At 48.9% G+C, this 21,435-nt stretch overlaps 2 protein-coding genes across 2 annotated transcripts in view; one reads left to right on the forward strand and one right to left on the reverse strand.

The window, feature by feature from the left end:
* Window positions 1-3,436: 3,436 nt before the first annotated feature.
* fundc1 (FUN14 domain containing 1) lies at window positions 3,437-7,641 on the reverse strand. Its single transcript, XM_056289359.1, has 5 exons — window positions 7,605-7,641; window positions 5,248-5,401; window positions 5,059-5,134; window positions 4,831-4,959; window positions 3,437-3,978 (listed from the first exon to the last, which is right to left on the reverse strand). Exons 1-5 carry the CDS (start codon window positions 7,621-7,623, stop codon window positions 3,901-3,903), a joined length of 456 nt encoding a protein of 151 aa, XP_056145334.1. The 5' UTR covers window positions 7,624-7,641; the 3' UTR covers window positions 3,437-3,900.
* A 2,307-nt stretch (window positions 7,642-9,948) lies between these two features.
* The window catches only part of kdm6a (lysine (K)-specific demethylase 6A), a 117,384-nt gene continuing 105,897 nt past the window's right edge, over window positions 9,949-21,435 (forward strand). The window contains exons 1-4 of the mRNA XM_056289360.1: window positions 9,949-10,507; window positions 10,691-10,754; window positions 17,077-17,185; window positions 18,292-18,341. Of these exons, the coding sequence (XP_056145335.1) occupies window positions 10,344-10,507; window positions 10,691-10,754; window positions 17,077-17,185; window positions 18,292-18,341 (387 nt within the window). The 5' untranslated portion in view covers window positions 9,949-10,343. The remainder of the gene's footprint in view (window positions 10,508-10,690; window positions 10,755-17,076; window positions 17,186-18,291; window positions 18,342-21,435) is intronic.

Genomic DNA, 21,435 nt, shown 5'->3' on the forward strand with positions numbered 1-21,435 from the left:
CAGCATGGCCGCCCCCTGCAGCGATGCGCTTCTCACCGTGTAAACTTCTGAGCTTCAGAATAAGAGCCACGTCTCAGCATGGCCGCCCCCTGCAGCGATGCGCTTCTCACCGTGTAAACTTCTGAGCTTCAGAATAAGAGCCACGTCTCAGCATGGCCGCCCCCTGCAGCGATGCGCTTCTCGCCGTGTAAACTTTTGAGCTTCAGAATAAGAGCCACGTCTCAGCATGGCCGCCCCCTGCAGTGACGCGCTTCTCACCGTGTAAACTTCTGAGCTTCAGAATAAGAGCCACGTTTTGCTGTGAATGTGTGAATGATGTTGAATGGAAGAAAGTTTGGTCGTTACCACAAAGATTTTTTTTTAACAAAGTCAAAGAGATTTCATTTAAATTGCTACACAAATTCTACCCTGCAAAACAACATTTATCAGAGTTTAAAAACGATACAGATGTCGAATGTCCTTTTTGCCCAGTGCCTCCTGAAACACGTGTCCTCTTATTCTGGTCAGTTCACCTGTCCATTCTGGAGAGACGTCCACAAGTTTATCGCTGATTTGGTCTCTTCTGATTTGCACCTTTACCATAAGAATGTTATTTTTGGGTTTCATAATTTTAATCACAAAGATGGCGATGCATTCTTTTTTTATAAATATGCTTTTATTTTTAGCCAAGTTTCATATACATAGATGTAAATCCTCCAGCAGAAAGCCTCAACTCTTGGCACTTAGAAAAGAAGTTGCACAACATATAAGGACAAACTCTACCTCAAAAAACACAAAGGCTTTAAAAACTATCAACATATGCAAATCTCTGAATCTGTTTACATAAAATATGATCTCGCCTTTATTTATTTATTTATTTATTTATTTATGTTCTGTTATTTTTTTAAATTTTGTATAATTTGCTTTTTTCTTTTGTGTCTTTATTGGTTTTTTTTTATCTTCAATCTATTGTTTTCGTGGTGTCTCGTGTGTCTCTATTTTGCTCTGTTTGAATGTATTTGAAGTATCAATAAAGTAAGAAAAAAGAAAAACCCTCCTGCAGTGATCCACCCAGCGGATCCGGTGGTGTACTTCCGGGACAGGTTGGCGTTGCTGAGAACGGATACACCAGGAGTCTCGTACCAGCTGCAGCTCCGCCCCCAGGAGGAGGTTCCTGGGCCTCCCTTGACGATTTGGCTAGTTGGGGACAAATGTTGTGTGGATAATGACGTTAAGCAGGTCTCCTTTAAAATGATGCATCGTATGTATCCAGCAAGGAAGACCTGAGAGAGATTTAAAACTGGTGGTGGATGTCCTGGCAATTTCTGAGAACTACAAGAGGAAACAATCTGTCATTTATTTTACACCAGAATATTCTGGGTGGAGGTTATTTATCACATGTACACCAGAATATTCTGGGTGGAGGTTATTTTAACACCGTATGTACACCAGCATATTCTGGGTGGAGGTTATTTTATCACCATATGTACACCAGAATATTCTGGGTGGAGGTTATTTCCTCACCATATGTACACCAGAATATTCTGGCTGGAGGTTATTTTATCACCGTATGTACACCAGAATATTCTGGGTGGAGGTTATGTTATCACCGTATGTACACCAGAATATTCTGGGTGGAGGTTATTTATCACATGTACACCAGAATATTCTGGGTGGAGGTTATTTTATCACCGTATGTACACCTGAATATTCTGGGTGGAGGTTATTTTATTACATGCACACCAGAATATTCTGGGTGGAGGTTATTTTATCACCATATGTACACCAGAATATTCTGGGTGGAGGTTATTTTATCACCATATGTACACTAGAATATTCTGGGTGGAGGTTATTTTATCACCGTATGTACACCAGAATATTCTGGGTGGAGGTTATTTATCACATGTACACCAGAATGTTCTGGGTGGAGGTTATTTTATCACCATATGTACACCAGAATATTCCGGGTGGAGGTTATTTTGTCAGTGTATGTACACCAGAATATTCCGGGTGGAGGTCATTTTATCACCGTATGTACACCAGAATATTCTGGGTGGAGGTTATTTTATCACCGTATGTACACCAGAATATTCTGGGTGGGGGTTATTTTATCACCGTATGTACACCAGCATATTCTGGGTGGAGGTTATTTATCACCATATGTACACTAGAATATTCTGGGTGGAGGTTATTTTATCACCGTATGTACACCTGAATATTCCGGGTGGAGGTCATTTTATCACCGTATGTACACCAGAATATTCTGGGTGGAGGTTATTTTATCACCGTATGTACACCTGAATATTCTGGGTGGAGGTTATTTTATCACATGCACACCAGAATATTCTGGGTGGAGGTTATTTTATCACCATATGTACACCAGAATATTCTGGGTGGAGGTTATGTTATCACCGTATGTACACCTGAATATTCTGGCTGGAGGTTATTTTATCACCGTATGTACACCAGAATATTCTGGGTGGAGGTTATTTATCACCGTATGTACACCAGAATATTCTGGGTGAGGTTATTTTATCACCGTATGTACACCAGAATATTCTGGGTGAGGTTATTTTATCACCGTATGTACACCAGAACATTCTGGGTGGAGGTTATTTTATCACCGTATGTACACCAGAATATTCTGGGTGAGGTTATTTTATCACCGTATGTACACCAGAACATTCTGGGTGGAGGTTATTTATCACCGTATGTACACCAGAATTTTCTGGGTGGAGGTTATTTTACCACCGTATGTACACCAGAACATTCTGGGTGGAGGTTCAGCATCCACTTTCAGGATGAGGACATCTTGATTTGTCTTGAAGAGGAGGAGGTGGACAGCGGGCGTGTGTCTTTCCACAGTTAACTTCATTACTGGGAAAACTCCACACTCAGGAGAAGAGACGGACGCCCTCCCAACCACACTGTGGACCTTTTCATCAAGACCTGCACCACCACGGCACCACCACGAGACACTTAACAACGAGAAGGCAGTCACAACTAACCGGGTTGTTGTTGACAACACACATGTGTGTGTTGTGTTGTGTGAGCGCCGCTAGCGGGGACCGCCGGTGCTGCCCAGAAGGTAACGGTACGCGCTTTGTAAAAGAGTGAGAAAACGACGCCCCTTATTTGCTGAGCACTTCCCCTGCCGTTGAGCGAGGTGGCCACCTTCAGGAGGGGGACTGGCCTCTGCAGGTTTAAAGCGCCTCGGTGGTTTCTAACCGTTTGGAATTTCCTCCCAACAATCTGCCGTAAATGAGGGTGACACAAACTGCTGCGGTGGACACCTTTTATTCATTCAACAGCGTCACATAAAAAAATACACAACACCAACCTTTCTGGCCTAGAGCATCCACGCCTCGTTGCATCATGACATACAGAAGCCTCCCTTTTAGGGGGGAAGGAGATGTAAGGGAGGCCAACAGAACCATTTCGCAGCGCTTCGCAGACCAAAATTCAAGTTTTGCCTTTTCAGAGGACGCCTCGCGGGCCGGCCCCGGGGGAGGACCGAGCCGACTGCGGCACCGCTGTCAGGCCATGTCGACGATGCTGGGGGGGGGGGGTGCACCACGGAAGGGGGGGAGCAACGTCGCTGTGCAGCGTTACGACCCTGCAGTCTAGAAGCCAAACCCATGCAGCTGCTACCGCTTCGCCTGGGGAGAGCGGTCCGTTGGGCCCGGACCGGCCCGCCTCATCTCTGTGCAGGCGGCGAAACGGGGCGGTGGCGCGGCGGCGTGACGTGTTACGGCAGGCGGTAAAAAAAGAGAAAACGGTAAAACGTATCTAGAAACACAAAGCTACGCAGTAATCTGACACGGTTGATACTATCAGGGTTTAACAGCCATGATGCAACGCCTCCTCCTCCTCCTCCGTTCCTCCTGGAGCGCGGGGGTCTCGCGGTTCCTCGCAGACCCTCTAGGACGCCAGGCCGAGGAGGAAGCCGCCGATAAAGCCGCTGGTGACGACGATGTTCTTCTTCACGAACTCCGTGGACTGAAAACGGAGAAGGGAAAAACAGACGAGTCTGTATATCTGAGGGGGGACAGCCATCGTAATCCATCTCCGATTGACGACAACGACAACAACAACAACAATAATAATAATGATAACAATAATAATCATCATCATCATCATCATTACATTTGTATGGTGCTTTATCTAGACACCCAAAGCGCCTCACAGTGAAGGGGGTCACTCACTTCAACCACCACCCATGTGCAGCACCACCTGGGTGGTGCACGGCAGCCATTGGACCCCCTACTCTTTGTGATAAGCGCCATGGGGTCTTTAATGACCACAGTGAGTCAGGACCTCGGTTTAACGTCTCACCCGAGTACCAGTACCAACAGCACCAACTGTCTGTATCAGAAACAGTCGGCCAAAGCCAGGAGGCGGTCTCACACATCAGTCTAACGTGGACGGTCTCTTACAAGCCCACCTCCACATGCATCTGCAGCATAAATGAGTTGAAAAGTGCCGCAATATGTGCACACACTCCGAATATGGTTGTGGTGTGTGTGTGTGAGGAGTGAGGAGTTTCACCAGGGGGTTGTAGTGCGTTGGAGGATCACGCTATTCCCCCCAGTTCCCCCTCCCCCCCTGAACAGGCGCCCCAACCGACCAGAGGAGGCGCTAGTGCAGCGACCAGGACACACGCCCACATCCGGCTTCCCACCCACAGACATGGCCAATTGTGTCTCTAGGAACGCTCAACCAAGCCGGAGGTAACATGGGGATTCGAACTGCCGATTCCCATGTTGGCAGGCAATGGAATAGACCGCCATGCTACCCGGACGCCCACCAAACAACATTTATGGTTAACTTATTAAGTTCTGGAAGACAAACCTTCTCCACGAACGAGTCCAGCTCTGGGCCTGCTTTGTTGGTACCCTTCTTCAGCTGCTTCTTAGCTTTGTTGACGTCCTTCTCTACTCGCTTCCAGTCCACTTGAATATAGCCGGTGTTGTTGGCAATCTGAACAAAGAGAAGAGGGTGAGGCCACCTTTTTTTTTACTGAAGGGCATTTGTGACACTGGGAAAACACGGTCGCTGTTTCTGGAGACACCTCCGTACCTGTAACAACAGAAGACCTCCGCCTACAGCCGTGGCTGCAAGCTTTCCAACCTTCTGGCAGAGATACCCTGCACACCTGAGAATGAGAGGCGACCGTTGTTGACGCCATACGAACCCATCCGTCTACACCCGCCTAATCCCATTCACGTTGCGAAATCGACTGAGACATTTCCATGAGGTGTCACTCACCACCCGCTGACTCCCCCCACGGCGATCTGCGTGGCCACAGAGTATTTCTCCGCCACGGGACCAGAGTTTCTGCCAAAGAGGCGATTCCACCACCGCTGATTTTTGGCATATTCTGTCAGATCCAACACCTTGTCATAGATCTCCTCTTCGATCTCTGGAAGCAAAGGGGATGACAAAAAAGGCCATGGGAGAGGAGCAGAAGGAGAACGTGACAGGCCTGGAGCCAGCGTCAGGGAGCCGCTACAAACACACTATGAAAACCATCCCGCCGGGTCTGCACGTTTTTAGCCCTCTTACTACGAATGGTGCATAGTTTACACTACTACTGACAATTTCCCACCGCACAACACGGTTTTTGGGTGGCACGGCAGCGCAGTGGTTAGCGCAATCACCTCACAGCAAGAAGGTCCTGGGTTCGAGCCCCGGGGTAGTCCAACCTCGGGGGTCATCCCGGGTCGTCCTCTGTGTGGAGTTTGCATGTTCTCCCCGTGTCTGCGTGGGTTTCCCCCGGGGGCTCCGGTTTCCTCCCACAGTCCAAAGACCTGTAGGTCAGGTGACTCGGCCGTACTAAATTGTCCCTAGTGTTTGTGTGTGTGTGGGCCCTGTGATAGACCGGCAGCCTGTCCAGGGTGTCTCACAGCCTGCTGCCAAATGCCTGCTGGGATAGGCTCCAGCATCCCCGCGACCCTGAGAGCAGGATAATTGGTTTGGATAATGGAGGGATGGTTTTTTTTTCTTTTTCTGAATGCATTTTTCCTACCTCCAGGCAGCCACAGAATTCCAAACATCTCCCTAAAGTATGAAAACCAACCTGCTGAGACCGGAAACTGGCTAGAAATAGATAATCCATCACAGTGAGCATTTAGTCAGCTTTGTTTTAGATCCAAGCTACATCATCGTGGCGGGATAATGCAGCTGAAACCCATTTGAAAGCCAGAAAATAGTCCAGAAGACTGTTCTACTGACTAAATCCAAACGTCCATCACATGGCAACGAGAACGTCGGCCGGAGGAGCAGAGACCACCTTTACGGTGGGGTGGGGGGTGGGGACCACATCTACACTGCAGTTAAAAGACATGTGGAGACTGGGCGTCATCCCAAAACCTACAACACGTGTGCTGGTAAAACGTTCGGGGTGTAAAGTAAACGTGATTTGTGGAAAACGGAGTACAACATAAAAACACGGTAAATCGGGCTGGACCGGATCGTCCGTATCTAACGACACGTCGTTGATTTCCTGGACCTTAATGTTGCTTTATATCCTCCTAATATCAGTAGAGCCTTCTAATATCAGTAGAGCCTCCTAATATCAGTAGAGCCCTCTAATATCAGTAGAGCTTTCTAATATCATTAGAGCCTTCTAATATCAGTAGAGCCTCCTAATATCAGTAGAGCCTCCTAATATCAGTAGAGCCCTCTAATATCAGTAGAGCCTCCTAATATCAGTAGAGCCCCCTAATATCAGAACCTTTTAATATCAGTAGAACCCCCTAATATCAGTAGAACCTCCTAATATCAGTAGAGCCTCCTAATATCAGTAGAGCCCCCTAATATCAGTAGAACCTTCTAATATCAGTACAGCCTTCTAATATCAGCAGATCCTTCTAATATCAGTAGAGCCTTCTAATATCAGTAGAGCCTTCTAATATCAGCAGATCCTTCTAATATCACTAGAGCCTTCTAATATCAGTAGAGCCTTATAATATCAGTAGATCTTTCTAATATCAGTAGATTTTCCTAATATCAGTAGAGCCTTCTAATATCAGCAGATCCTTCTAATATCACTAGAGCCTTCTAATATCAGTAGAGCCTTATAATATCAGTAGATCTTCCTAATATCAGTAGATCTTTCTAGTATTAGATCTTTCTAATATCACTAGAGCCTTCTAATATCATTAGATCCTTCTAATATCACTAGAGCCTTCTAATATCAGTAGATCTTTCTAATATCAGTAGATTTTCCTAATATCAGTAGATCTTCCTAATATGAGTAGATCTTTCTAGTATTAGATCTTTCTAATATCAGTAGATCTTTCTAGTATCAGTAGAGCTTTCTAATATCAGTAGATCTTTCTAATATCAGTAGAGCCTTCTAATATTAGTAGATCCTTCTAATATTAGTAGATCCTTCTAGTAAGGCGACGCTGCCAGAAGTAACGTCCTCATTACTTTGGCACTTCGCTAGGCCTGAACGGGACATCGGAGCAGACAGCGGCCTCAGCGGACACCGACAGGGGTGTCTGAGGGACACTCCGGTGCCGTTTAAATGTCCCAAAACACGCCGAATCTGATGGATTCAGTCTCACGGTCGTGTCGAATGACAAAAATCATGTGTTGTTATTAGTTTCTGGACTTACCCTTGTCGCGCTTCGCCATGTTGGAGCAGACTGAGGTGCCCTCTGCTGCCCCCTGTCGCAGGAGGACCGCACGGCTCCAGCCCCAAGGGGAACTGAACCGAGTTGAGGTTTGTGCAGGGATGTGCTGATTCTTCACATCCAAACGTGCACTTAAGATTATGTAGGTGTAAATAAAGGCATATTTACCTTTTCATTACAAGGCAAATATTCTGGTTGTATCTTAAGTCCTTTTGTATATTTATTATTATTATCATTGTTGTTGTTATTGTTATTATTGTTATTATAGATAGCTAGATAGAAGAATGCTATATACATAAATACAATTATTATTATTATTGCTTTTATTATTATAGAGAGATAGATAGATAGATGGATAGACAGATAGACAGATGATAGACAAGACAGACAGACAGACAGACAGACAGATACATACATACATACAGAGGTGGGTAGAAACTACTGACGGGGTCATCTTGCGCTGCAGCAGGACAATACATCGTAGCAGAGCAAGAACACGGGACATACTGTAAGATCTTGCAACAGAAATATTAAACACTCTTATAAGTATAAAAAAAAAAATCCCCATCTCGTCCCAAACAAACGTGTTCTGCTGAACAGCAACACTGTTACATAGTTGCAGAATGTAACAACTGGGAAGTCCAGTTGTGTAAAAGAGCCACCAAGTAACATCAACGCATGTAAGTGCAGATGAGTAATTGCGAGAGCTTTAATTTACGTAGCAGCGGAAGTGCCAAGTGTCTCATGTTCCTTATGGTACACAACTGAAGTGTTGCTCTTAGAGCTATTGATAAGACTGAACGAATGAATAGACGAACGCCTTTATTTGACATTGCACAGCTGGACAACGAAATTAAGTGCAACCCCCCCCCCAGTGGTACAACAAGATAATATAGTATATACAAATAGTCAAAATACAAATAGACACACATTTGCAGCACAATCAGCACGCAACACAAGAACTTTCATACCAAAGATGAAAGTGAACCTGAACATGGAGGAATGATTGGCCTCTATATTGTAACGTGCATGGATAAGTAGAGCCGCCGACTCGCGGATCCGACCCTTTAGTCTAGCGGTCAGCGATGCCTCCTGCGGTGCGGGCGATACGGGTTCGCGTCCCGGCCTCGGCACTTCCGGTGGTTGCGTTGTCCCCCGAATTCGCTACATTATTATAACGCCAAATGTTGGGTGCCAGTGGGTGCTAACTAATTACAAATGGGAATAAGCAGAAATCACAAATATGGCAGCTGGGAGTAATGACACGTTTCGTTTCCTCGTGTTATTCTGTGCTCTGGGCCTCAAATCCAGCTTGGAGCATTTGAATCTGTTTCGCCGACCTCCTGTCCTGGCGGCGACGGCGGACTTACCGTGGAGCCACTTCCGTCCGGACGGTTCGCGGTTTTCCGGTCAAACGAGAAGGCTTGACCTCTGGCCTTGACGATGACACGCGAGCTCAGCACATGTGACAAAGAAAACCCGGCCCCGGACCACATCCCGACCGGGGCCGGCGTCCACCGGGCCGCTGTCTCTCAACTGTCACCGTGGCACGCGCACATCCGGGTAATGCCACCCACATGTTGACGAGCTCGGCATTACAACGGAGGCTGAATAGAAGCAAGAGTAAACCGTTTTAAGGCAAATAAACCCCGAGCGACCGCACATGTGGTGCACGCCGGTTCTCCGCCAGTGCCTGGGCGGGGGCGACATTGGCCGTCAGCGCTCTTAAGTGTACATCCAGAATAATTCCCACGCATCCTCAGGATATTCGCGAGCAACGGAACCCCTGAACCTGGATGTAGTAAAGCCACCAAGACACGGTCAGCGTAACGTTAGCACGTCTCTGCGGACTTCGTGCTCTAGTTACACCCTCCGGACCCCTTCCCCCGTGTCACGGTGCGGGTCAGCGAAAGATGGCTAAAGAATCGGGCGAATGGAGCAGAGAGGAGGATAAACTGCTGCCGGTCCAAGACGGGACCTTCTGAACTGGGACCTGAGAGCAAGTTCCGGACGCTGTCCGGACGTCGGTGCACATGGGGGACGAGGGACGTGAACGTAAACACACGGGGGTTCGCGAAACCGGAACGCGACCGCCGTTCTGCGAGTGGCGGCGACTCCGGCCAATGGCGGGCTACAAGTGGCCATTACGTAATCACAATACAGCACAGGCGACCAATGAGAAGGGCGGGCGGGCGGGTCCCCCGTTGTTGTGTGGGTGCGCGTGTTCGCGGGCGTGTGACAGACACCCCGGGGCAGCGCGGTCACGTGTCCGCCGAACGAGAGCGCCGATTGGCGGGCGGGGGGCGGGGCGAGGGGAGGGGGCGGGGCGACGGCGGCGGCGGCGTGCGTTTACCCTCGGTGACACAATTACAGCAAGTTTGCGCCGCTGGCGGGGGAAGTTTGCCTGCCTTATTATGAAATAGCAGCCGCGCCGTGCGAAGCGACGCCGCGCCGGAGCAACGCGGGGATCCGCCGGAGGAGCGCGCCTCGGGGTCTGGCCTGCGATGCGGTGTGCGGGAGATCGTCTGACGGGAGCGTTTCCTTGAGGATTTGCCAACAGTCGCGCTACGCCCCGTTTTTAGGTCCCGGACAAGGCGCCGCACTTTCGGCCGTTATTTCGCCGCCGCCCCCCCCTCCCTACCCCTCCTTCTCCTCCTCCTCCTCCTCCTCCCCCCGGAGGATTTCTTCTGCGTTATTTCTCAGCGCCCCCCCCCCCCCCCTATGAAATCGTGCGGAGTGTCGGTCAGCGCCGCCGCCGCTCGGAGCCTGGGCGCTGCTGGGGATGAGGAGGAGAAGAAAATGGCGTCGGGAAAAGCGAATGAAACCGAAGAGGACTTTCCGAAGCTGACGGCGCAGGAGAGAGACAGCCTGGCCCGGATCGACAGGTCAGCAGACGTGTGTTGTGATCAGTCTTGCCTTGCTTCTCTTCCTTGTTTCGGCGGGTTGTTTTATCCGTCCGCACAGTTTTAGGGGGAGGGGGAGGGAGGGGGAGAGGGGGGGGGGAGAAAGACAACAACATGAATGCCCCCGAGTAACACGGAACCGCCTGTGTTGTCCTCTGCTTGCAGCTCTCTGTTTGGATTTCAGAGGCTTCATGAAGATGGCGCCAGAACGAAGGCCCTGCTGTTGAAGGTATGAGAGACCAGAGCCTCCTCTCTCTCCTGTTCTCCCCGCGTCTCAGCATCTCCCTTCTCTCCTCAATGTGTGCAGATCTCCCTTCTCTCCTCAATGTGTGCAGATCTCCCCCTTCTCCTCAATGTGTGCAGATCTCCCTTCTCTCCTCAATGTGTGCAGATCCCCCTTCTCTCCTCAATGTGTGCAGATCTCTCTTCTCTCCTCAATGTGTGCAGATCCCCCTTCTCAATGTGTGCAGATCTCCCTTCTCTCCTCAATGTGTGCAGATCCCCCTTCTCTCCTCAATGTGTGCAGATCTCCCTTCTCTCCTCAATGTGTACAGATCTCCCTTCTCTCCTCAATGTGTGCAGATCTCCCTTCTCAATGTGTGCAGATCTCCCTGCTCCCCTCAATGTGTGCAGATCTCCCTGCTCCCCTCAATGTGTGCAGATCTCCCTTCTATCCTCAATGTGTGCAGATCTCCCTTCTCTCCTCTCAGTGCGTGCGGATCCCCACTTCTCTCCCCATCACGCGTGCAGCTATGCCCCCTTTCTTGGCGCGTGCATAGCGCCCGTCTCCCCTCCTCGCGGGTGCGTAGTATCCCACCTGGAACAAGTGGCACAGATCTCTCACGCAACACCCCCCCCCTCCTTAACTTTCATGCTGAATCAGACGCACCGCCGCGTCGGTGACACGGGGGGGGGGTTAACGGTGGAGGAGATTAATTCTTGGGACGCGTCTTCCAGCACGCCCCCCCCCCCCTTACTGTGTTTTGTTAAGTCCGGTCGGGGAGCAGACCGCTTTGCTCCTGGCCGCTGGAGGATAAGATCTCCGCCCTGCTTCATGTACCCTGAGCGCTGCGGGGGGGGGGGAGGTGAGGTGAGGGGAGGGGGGGGGTAGAGGTAACTTGCTTCGCGGTGTAAGTGGCACATTTGCAGACGCTCTTTGCCGAGCGTTCAAGCAGCCGTTGTAAAGCCCTGTGCAGGTCGCCCAGTGTGCCGCTGGCCAGCCCGAGTCAGGCGAGTTGCGGTGGGAAGGAAACGTTGCACGCGTTCCGCTGCACGTTTCCCCTCTCTGACGGGGGGGGGGGGGGGGACGAACTGCGTCGCCTCACCGCTGTTGTTATCCGCCTGTCCTCTGTGCGTCAGCGCGCTGCCTGCCCGCCCGCCCGCCTGCAGCAGCATGTGGCTGCAAACTAGCGGCGCTTTTCTCCCACCTTTCACCACCCCTGTATGATTTATGTTGCTCACATCAGACGGGTGCTATTGTGCAAACACAACCCAATAAATCAACGTTGTTAGTCTGAGGTTGCAGAATAATGGCTGCTCGGCTCGGCCCAAGATGGCGGTGTTGGAAGGGGGGAAAAAAACCTAGCCGACGCTAGCTTGGTAGCTTCGGCGGCTAAGGCTAACCAGCCTGCGCAGAGAGAGGAGAAGGCGTCGGGATGGAGCTGAAATGCTGCTTAACAAAGATGATGTGGGGGGGGGGGGGAGAAACTGAAGCCTGGCTCAGAACCACTGGAGGCTCTGGTAGTTTCTGCAGACAGGGGACCCTGTTCAGCAGAACTGTGCGCCACCAGACTTTCTCTGCACAGGCTGTCATCAACATGTGGCTTCTCCGTTTCTCCCAGTTGTGGGCTCAGCCTCTGTCATTGCGTTACCAAGGTGGTGCTAGCAACCTGCCGCCAGCCAGTAAGTGTTGGGGAGCCTAGTTTTCATTATTTGGAGCAGGACAGCTTTTGTTTTGGGGGTCCTCGGTGACGTTAACTCATAACTGCAAGCTGTAGCCCCCCCTTTTTTTGCATGAAAGCAAACGAATTAACTCAAAACTACCCTTGTCGTCATGTTTTCGGGACTCTACAACGTTTGCATGGGGAAGGGGAGTCCTTAAATGTTGGGTGACACTGTTTGTGTGCGTGCAGATGTGATGTGTAGTTGTAGTAATGACTGATTTTGACACAGCCCATATACATCATTTCCTCTTTGGTTAAACTGTGTAGTTTTGTCTGTCTCGCGCCGTCTCGGTTAAGTTCTTCGGAAACTGGAACGGGGTAGTGTGTTCTGTCATTTCGGGTTTTCAGTTGAATGTTTGTGACTGTAATTAATGACAAAATGGTATCTAACAGCAATTATACTCTGATGTCAAAGAAGTAATTGATTTAATCCGTCTCATCACCCTGCTTGGCCAAAATACAAAGAACTGTCAACTCAAGAAAAGCACATCAGCTTGACTTTAAGCGGGGTTTTTTTGGGGACCCATTAGATGGCCGCACAGTGGAAATCAGATACAAACTGCCCCACATGGCGTAGGAAGATGTAGACAACAGGGTATGGAGCCCGAAATCCCATTTCCTTTAAAGGCAGAGTGTTCACCAGCCTCGTTCTCTGAGAGGTTTGGGCAGGTGGGATGTGACTTCACTAACAGTACGTATGGCTCCATGCTCACGAACCAGAACCACCAATGAGAACATTCGCAGACACGTCAGAAAGTTTACCTTCATCTTCATGGGTCGAAGGTCGACCGTTGACTGAATCACGTAAACGGCCTCTGTTATTCAATTACCTGAGCGCAAGAAAATGTGTTAATCAAATGATTGCAATGACCTGCTATTCAGTCACCTCAGTATTGTGCGTGTAAACCCACACATTGAGCTTCTCATAGGGATGTTGAGGTTCTCTTGAAGTCTGCAGCGGTTGTGTGCGAGTGATGTGCACAAATGTCACAAATACAGCAATGTCTTTTCCTAATTCTTCCATAAGTGCGCCAGAATTGAATATGTTTGGGTTCTGTATTAGCATGGACTGTGCAGAAAGCATGATGGGATATGCTGGGCAATACTGTGCCGACATGAAGGCAGCAAAGCATGATGGGATATGCTGGGCAATACTGTGCCAGTGTGAAGGCAGCAAAGCATGATGGGGTGTGCTGGGCAATACTGTGCCAACGTGAAGGCAGCAAAGCATGATGGGATATGCTGGGCAATACTGTGCCAACGTGAAGGCAACAAAGCATGATGGGGTATGCTGAGCAATACTGTGCCAACGTGAAGGCAGCAAAGCATGATGGGATATGCTGGGCAATACTGTGCCAACATGAAGGCAGCAAAGCATGATGGGATATGCTGGGCAATACTGTGCCAACATGAAGGCAGCAAAGCATGATGGGATATGCTGGGCAATACTGTGCCATCATGAGGACAGCAAAGCATGATGGGATATACTGTGCCAATGTGAAGGCAGCAAAGCATGATGGGATATGCTGGGCAATACTGTGCCAATGTGAGTACAGCAAAGCCTGATGGGGTATGCTGGGCAATACTGTGCCAACGTGAAGGCAGCAAAGCATGATGGGATATACTGGGCAATACTGTGTTAGTGTGAAGGCAGCAAAGCATGATGGGATATGCTGGGCTATACTGTGTTAGTGTGAAGGCAGCAAAGCCTGATGGGGTATGCTGGGCAATACTGTGTTAGTGTGAAGGCAGCAAAGCATGATGGGATATGCTGGGCTATACTGTGTTAGTGTGAAGGCAGCAAAGCCTGATGGGGTATGCTGGGCAATACTGTGTTAGTGTGAAGGCAGCAAAGCATGATGGGATATGCTGGGCTATACTGTGCCAACATGAAGGCAGCAAAGCATGATGGGATATGCTGGGCAATACTGTGTTAGTGTGAAGGCAGCAAAGCCTGATGGGGTATGCTGGGCAATACTGTGTTAGTGTGAAGGCAGCAAAGCATGATGGGATATGCTGGGCTATACTGTGCCAACATGAAGGCAGCAAAGCATGATGGGATATGCTGGGCAATACTGTGCCAATGTGAGTACAGCAAAGCATGATGGGGTATGCTGGGCAATACTGTGCCAACGTGAAGGCAGCAAAGCATGATGGGATAGGCTGGGTAATACTATGCCAACATGAAGGCAGCAAAGCATGATGGGATATGCTGGGCAATACTGTGCCAACGTGAAGGCAGCAAAGCATGATGCGATATGCTGGGCAATACTGTGCCAGTGTGAAGGCAGCAAAGCATGATGGGATATGCTGGGCAATACTGTGCCAGTGTGAAGGCAGCAAAGCATGATGGGATATGCTGGGCAATACTGTGCCAACATGAAGGCAACAAAGCATGATGGGATATGCTGGGCAATACTGTGCTAGTGTGAAGGCAGCAAAGCATGATGGGATATGCTAGGAAATACTGTGCCAAAGTGAAGACAGCAAAGCATGATGGGATATGCTGGGCAATACTGTGCCAGTGTGAAGGCAGCAAAGCATGATGGGATATGCTGGGCAATACTGTGCCGACGTGGGGACAGCAAAGCATGATGGGATATGCTGGGCAATACTGTGCCATCATGAGGACAGCAAAACATGATGGGATATACTGTGCCAATGTGAAGGCAGCAAAGCATGATGGGATATGCTGGGCAATACTGTGCCAGTGTGAAGGCAGCAAAGCATGATGGGATATGCTGGGCAATACTGTGCCGACGTGGGGACAGCAAAGCATGATGGGATATGCTGGGCAATACTGTGCCATCATGAGGACAGCAAAACATGATGGGATATACTGTGCCAATGTGAAGGCAGCAAAGCATGATGGGATATGCGGGGCAATACTGTGCCGACGTGGGGACAGCAAAGCATGATGGGATATGCTGGGCAATACTGTGCCAGTGTGAAGGCAGCAAAGCAAGCAGTTGAAATGGCAAGAACGCTCAGCTTCTCCTCAGCAGCTTGCTCACTATTTACTGGTAAATAAAATGAATTCCGACAGATGCAGTTGGCTTGTAGTCCAGTCGTCACGGCTGATGATGTAGCTTGTAAGAGAAACAAACAGTAGGCGTCGCTTTAGTCAGCATAGCAAAGTGCATTATGGTCCGTCACTTGGAGTTGTCTGCCTTGGGAAGCTGGAGGAGAGATGGGACTTTGGGTGTACTCGGCTCATAGAATGCCTTGCAGTTAGTTGCCTTGTGTGATGTTGAGGTTGTTGCTGCTGTGTCCACTCTTTTACGACCAGCCACCCTCAGTATGGATCCTGACAGCTGCTGGATAGACTATCGCTGATTTGCGTAGCTGTTATTTAAATGCTGACTCAGGGGGCCCATGTTTGCCTTGGAGCTGGCCCCATGCAAAACAGCCCAGCAAACACAGGACTTCAACTGGGCATCAGTACTGTTGCTCATCCTATTCTTCACCTCTGATATCAGCCCACGACTGAAACCAAGTCCATCCATCCGTCCGTCCATCCGTCCGTCCATCCATTATCCAAACCGCCTATCCAGCTCAGGGTCGCGGGATGCTGGAGCCTATCCCAGCAGTCATTGGGCTGCAGCTGGTGAGACCCCCGGGACAGGCCACCAGGCCATCACAAGTTCATGCATACGTCTTAGTTTAAACCTGCAGTGCTGAACTCTTGTCTCCCCCTTCTGGCAGTTAGAGTAATTACACAAACACCGCCGACGCATGCTTGGTTAACAGTTGCGAATGAGAGCGTTTGCATGCCTCTGATTGGCTAACCCTAACCCCACTCTAACCCTGACCAATCAGAGGCAGAGTTTGCTGGTTGGCATAAAACGCATCACCACTGGTGCTCCAACGCGGGAAAGTTGCCACAGACGCCAGATTGAAAAACTCCAGTATGGGCATCTGGGTGGCGTTGACTGCCAACACGGGGGTCACCGGTTCAAATCCCCGTGTTGCCTCCGGCTTGGTCGGGCGTCCCAGCGGCCACAATTAGCCGTGTCTGCGGGTGGGAAGCCGGATGTGGGTATGCGTCCTGGTTGCTGCACCTCTGGTCGGTCGGGGTGACTGTTCAGGGGGGGAGGGGAACTGGGGGGAATGGCATGATCCTCCCACGTGCTACGTCCCCCTGGTGAAACTCCTCACTGTCAGGGGAAAAGAAGCGGCTGGTGACTACACATGTATTGGAGGAGGCATGTGGTAGTCTGCAGCCCTCCCCGGATTGACAGAGAGGGGTGCAGCAGAGACCGGGAAGGCTCGGAAGAGTGGGGTAATCGGCCGGATACAATTGGGGAGCAAAAGGGGGAAAATGAACCCCCCCCCCCAAAAAAAAACTCCACTATACTGTGAAATAGAGAGGGCCCTACCTTGCGGCGGTAGGATTCATCAGCGTTGTGTGAGGTCACCTGGCTCGACTGTAACGGGCGTTCATCTATATGTGGCAGTGCTGCACTCTGGCTTTAACGCAGACATTCTGACATGTTCATGGGATGATTCATAAAGTCAGTTGTCACTGGATAAGCTACAACAACTTCCATTATTGATCAGTGTTGTGTGTCACATTAATCCTTGTGTACCTTGTGTGTCTTTTCTTAGGCTGTTAGCTGCTACAATGCTCTCATCCTGAAGGCAGAGGGGAAAGTAGACACGGAGATGTTCTGTCAGCTGGGCCACTTCAACCTCCTACTGGAGGACTATCCTAAAGGTGAGTCCACCTTGCTGGCTTGGCTGGGCTACTGTCCCTATCAGTACCACGTTACCCTCAATCACAGAGCGCACACTCCCACGCAATACAGGTCTGACATGGTCACCAAAATTAACTCGTGTATTTGTGAACTTTTGCAGGTGGTGTAAAGTTTATTGTGTTTAAATTCCTCTCTCTTTCTCGCTTATTAATAGCTAGCTAGCCCTCGCGGACACTTGAGGTGCTCAGCATTCGTTTTGATATCCAACACACTTTGAATATTGGAAAGATTTCTACACAGCAGATAACGCAAGACCATTTCCTGACACACTCCTTGATTAACAGGCTGAGACCTGTTAAGGCACAGCTTATTTGAATATTAAAATATATTACAAAATACAAATATAATTATATAATCTATATATATAATGAAAAGTAAAAAATATCTATATTAAAATATAAAATCTATGAATATTTCCATGTTTTTGAACCCCGACTTGATTAAGACGCTGGACATCGTTGGAATTGCGCGGATACAACCTTGTGCGGTTGGCTCAGTATTTGAACGTGGGAAGCGTACAGTATACTCAGACGTGTCAGTCGGCTCTACTGGGACACAGAGTCGCGAGCCATGCCTTCTATCAGTTACACTAACTTGATTTTGCACTTCTGTAAATACTTTTTTGTTGCTGCGTGTGCGCCGTTTACTCTGGAAGTACACAACTGTAATGCTGCAGGACTCAGTAGTGCAGAAACGTACAGATGGCTGGGATGCACGATGTCAGCTGCAAGATGTAGCTCCACATCAGTTCTGATTGTACTCTTCCAAACATATTCTGAATAAAGATAAGGTGGGTGAAGGTACCTTCGACTGCTGTGAGCTCCCTGTTTCAAAAAGGAGGCGTCATGGTGTCCAGAAGGCTGAAATGATTGCCCCGCTGGATTGTGTCGAAGTCCAGCGAGGCGTGTCTCAGTGATCAGTTAAGAGTTTGTGTGAACGTCTAATGAGGCCCCAGTTTAAAAAAGCTGAATCTGTCCTTTAAAACCACTTCACATTGTCACTAGCTTTTTATTAATTCCGCTTTCTTCTCTCCGTGTCTTTTTGGTTTATCTCTCCATTTATGTAGCATTATCCGCATACCAGAGGTACTACAGTTTACAGTCGGACTACTGGAAGGTGAGTTGGCACAGTATAATAAGTGTTAAAAGTGTTGTATTTTCTTTGGAATAGAGCAATTACATTGATTTTTTCAACTGTCAAGATTGTGATTATACTTTGTTGATACTACATTCTATCTATCTATCTATCTATCTATCTATCTATCTATCTATCTATCTATCTATCTATCTATCTATCTATCTATCTATCTATCTATCTATCTATCTATCTATCTATCCATCTAGCTATCTATATAAATAATAGGATATATAGGTTAGGTGATACTTGTGGATTGGCAGTAGTTTGGCTTCTGTCTGGCTTTTTGTGAGTTTGTGGCTCCCACATAACATGACTATAAAGCCTGTGTTGGCACTCTCATCCCAGCAAGGGCAAGTATTTGCTAATTTGCCACTGCAATTTTAGATTTGCTTGTACTTGAGTTTCTTTATTTTCAAATATATGTTTGACTGGTGGTGGTGCAGTGGTTAGCATGGTCGCTTCACAGCAAGAAGGTCCTGGGTTCGAGCCCCGGGGTGGTCCAACCTTGGGGGTCGTCCTCTGTGTTGCATGTTCTCCTCATGTCTGTGTGGGTTTCCTCCGGGTGCTCCGGTTTCCTCCCACAGTCCAAAGACATGTAGGTCAGGTGAGTCGGCTGTACTAAGTCGTCCCTAGGTGTGAATGTGTCGGCCCTGTGATGGTCTGGTGGCCTGTCCAGGGTGTCTCCCCGCCTGCCACCCAGTGACTGCTGGGATAGGCTCCGCATCCCGCGACCCCAATCGGGGTAAGTGGCTTGGATAGTGGATGGATGGATGGGATTTTAGCTTGGGCGATTGGATGAATTGTTCAGCCCAACATTCGGCCATTGCCAATTGTTGGGCTGATGGTGGCCAGTTGGAAAATGTTGACATATGGCCCAACTCTACTGACCATACTCGTATTTGTGATTGCTAGTTCTGTGAGGCTAATATAACACATGTTGTGCAGTCTGTGTTACAGTTGTTTCTGTCTTCAGTGTGTCCACGCTGGCCATGCAACATGAGGCCACTGGCTGTATGTCTGGTGCCATGTGCCGATATTGATTCTTAGTCACTGTAGTTCACAAATATGTATGGTGGCTTTCACGGCATTGTATACCATGGAACAACACAACACACACAATAGATGTACAACAACCTTTTATATTTACAGAGTTGGATTTGCATGTGCAGGTTACCCCAGTATTATCTATACATGAGGAAGTCTGATCTGACGTCTTCTGTTTTTGCAGCCAAAATGCTGCAAGTAGCGATGGATGATATAAGTTGAACTGTCAGTGGGTATGTCGGTTGTGAAGTGATCTGGTGACTGTACATATGCCAGAAAATCAGTTTTGACTGTCGGGTTCAAATCGTACCGTGCTTGTTTCTTCCATGTGCTCGCTGCTTGTGGGAGTGAGGTGAATGTTTTTATGCCTCTCCCTCAGCGCCCGCGACGGGCTGCAAGCACTTGATTTGGTCTGGAAGCATGCGGTTTTCGTGAAAATAGACATTCACATAATGAGCTGTACGGTGATCATGAAAACCGTAGTTGTAGCCTACAGTTGCACACGGTAAGTTGTGTAACTCGTGTTGGAGGTTGCGTATCTCGAAGCCAGCGGTGACTACATCGTTTTCCATTGAGGGTAATGTGTGTGGAGCTTTTCGTTCTAGCCCAACAGTAGACAGGCCGATTTCCCTGGTCCTCTCCTGTCTGGCTGATGGTGTGTCATTCAGAGAGATGAGCCGCTGAACTGGTGGGTTGGAATGATGAACTGCATCCACGTGATTCAGGATTCCTTTATTTGTCCCAAGGGGACATTACTCTAGAACATAAAGAACGTCACATAAAATACATACATTATAGTGTAGTGCATAACACGGACATGTGCAGACATACAGTGCATTCAAATACATGCAACACAGCCCCTCATTTCACCCCCCCATGTCCTGAATTTAGGAAATCCACTGATGGAGGGATGAAAGACTTTTTATACCTGTTCAGGTGTCTTTTCCTGTATTTAACTGGAACCCTGTAGCGTCGACCTGATGGGAGCAGTTCGTGTTCTGAATACAGGACACGAGAGGGCTCGGCGATAATTTCCCAGCCTGTTTAGCTCTTGTCTTCTCAACGAACATTTGGAGGAAGGGATGCTCCCCCCCCCCCCATCACTTTTCATTGCTGTGTGGACCAGTCCAGTTTGTGATTATAACTGGTATGTTACCAAACCAAAGTGAAATTCTGTAATGTAATATACTCCCTCCCACAGCATGATAAAATAACATCTCTACCCTCTGTTCAGCCCCAAACACCCCGAGTCTGCACAAAAAGTGGAGTCTCTATTGGATCCTGGTGCATACAGAATTCGCATGGACACCCAAGTCTTTGTAAGAATGAACTAATACAACCTTACAGCTCAGTAGTGGAGAATGAGCCCCCAGATGTCCTGGATCAAAAACTATTTCTTCTGTTTTCTTAGTGTTTACAATGAGATGATGATGATGACGGCACGGTGGCCCAGTGGTTAGCACTGTTGCCTCACAGCAAGAAGGTCCTGGGTTCGAACCCCAGGCCGTCCCAGGTCCTTTCTGTGTGGAGTTTACATGTTCTCCCCCGTGTCTGCGTGGTTTTCCTCCGGGTGCTCCGGTTTCCTCCCACCGTCAAAAAGACATGTATGCAAGGGTTAATACTCCTGCCTGTGCCCCTGAGCAAGGCAATGGAGAGAAGAACTGGAGTTGGTCCCCGGGTGCTGCAGCTGCCCACTGCTCCTATACAATAGGATGGTTACGTGCAGAGAACACATGTCATTGTAAGAATACTATTTGTGGTGGGGCGTCCCGGTGGCGTGGCGGTCTATTACGGTGCCTTCCAACATGGGGCTCGCCGGTTCGAATCCCTGTGTTACCTCCGGCTTGGTCGGGTGCCCCTACAGACAGAATTGGCTGTGTCTGCAGGTGGGAAGCCGGATGTGGGTATGTGTCCTGGTCACTGCACTAGCGCCTCCTCTGTTCAGGGGGGAGGGGGAGGGGGAACTGGGGGAATACTGCGTCCCCCTGGTGAAACTCCTCACCGTCAGGTGAAAAGAAGCGGCTGGCGA

The sequence above is a fragment of the Lampris incognitus genome, chromosome 11 (assembly GCF_029633865.1).
Source record: "Lampris incognitus isolate fLamInc1 chromosome 11, fLamInc1.hap2, whole genome shotgun sequence".
Taxonomy (NCBI): Eukaryota; Metazoa; Chordata; class Actinopteri; order Lampriformes; family Lampridae; genus Lampris; species Lampris incognitus.

Excerpts from the sequence above, each read along its gene's own strand:
- fundc1 (XM_056289359.1), bottom strand. Across the intron at positions 5,135-5,247 it reads GTGGGGGGAGTCAGCGGGTG|GTGTGCAGGGTATCTCTGCC; the intron begins GTGAGTGACACC and ends TCTCATTCTCAG. Across the intron at positions 4,960-5,058 it reads GAGGTCTTCTGTTGTTACAG|ATTGCCAACAACACCGGCTA; the intron begins GTACGGAGGTGT and ends CTCTTTGTTCAG.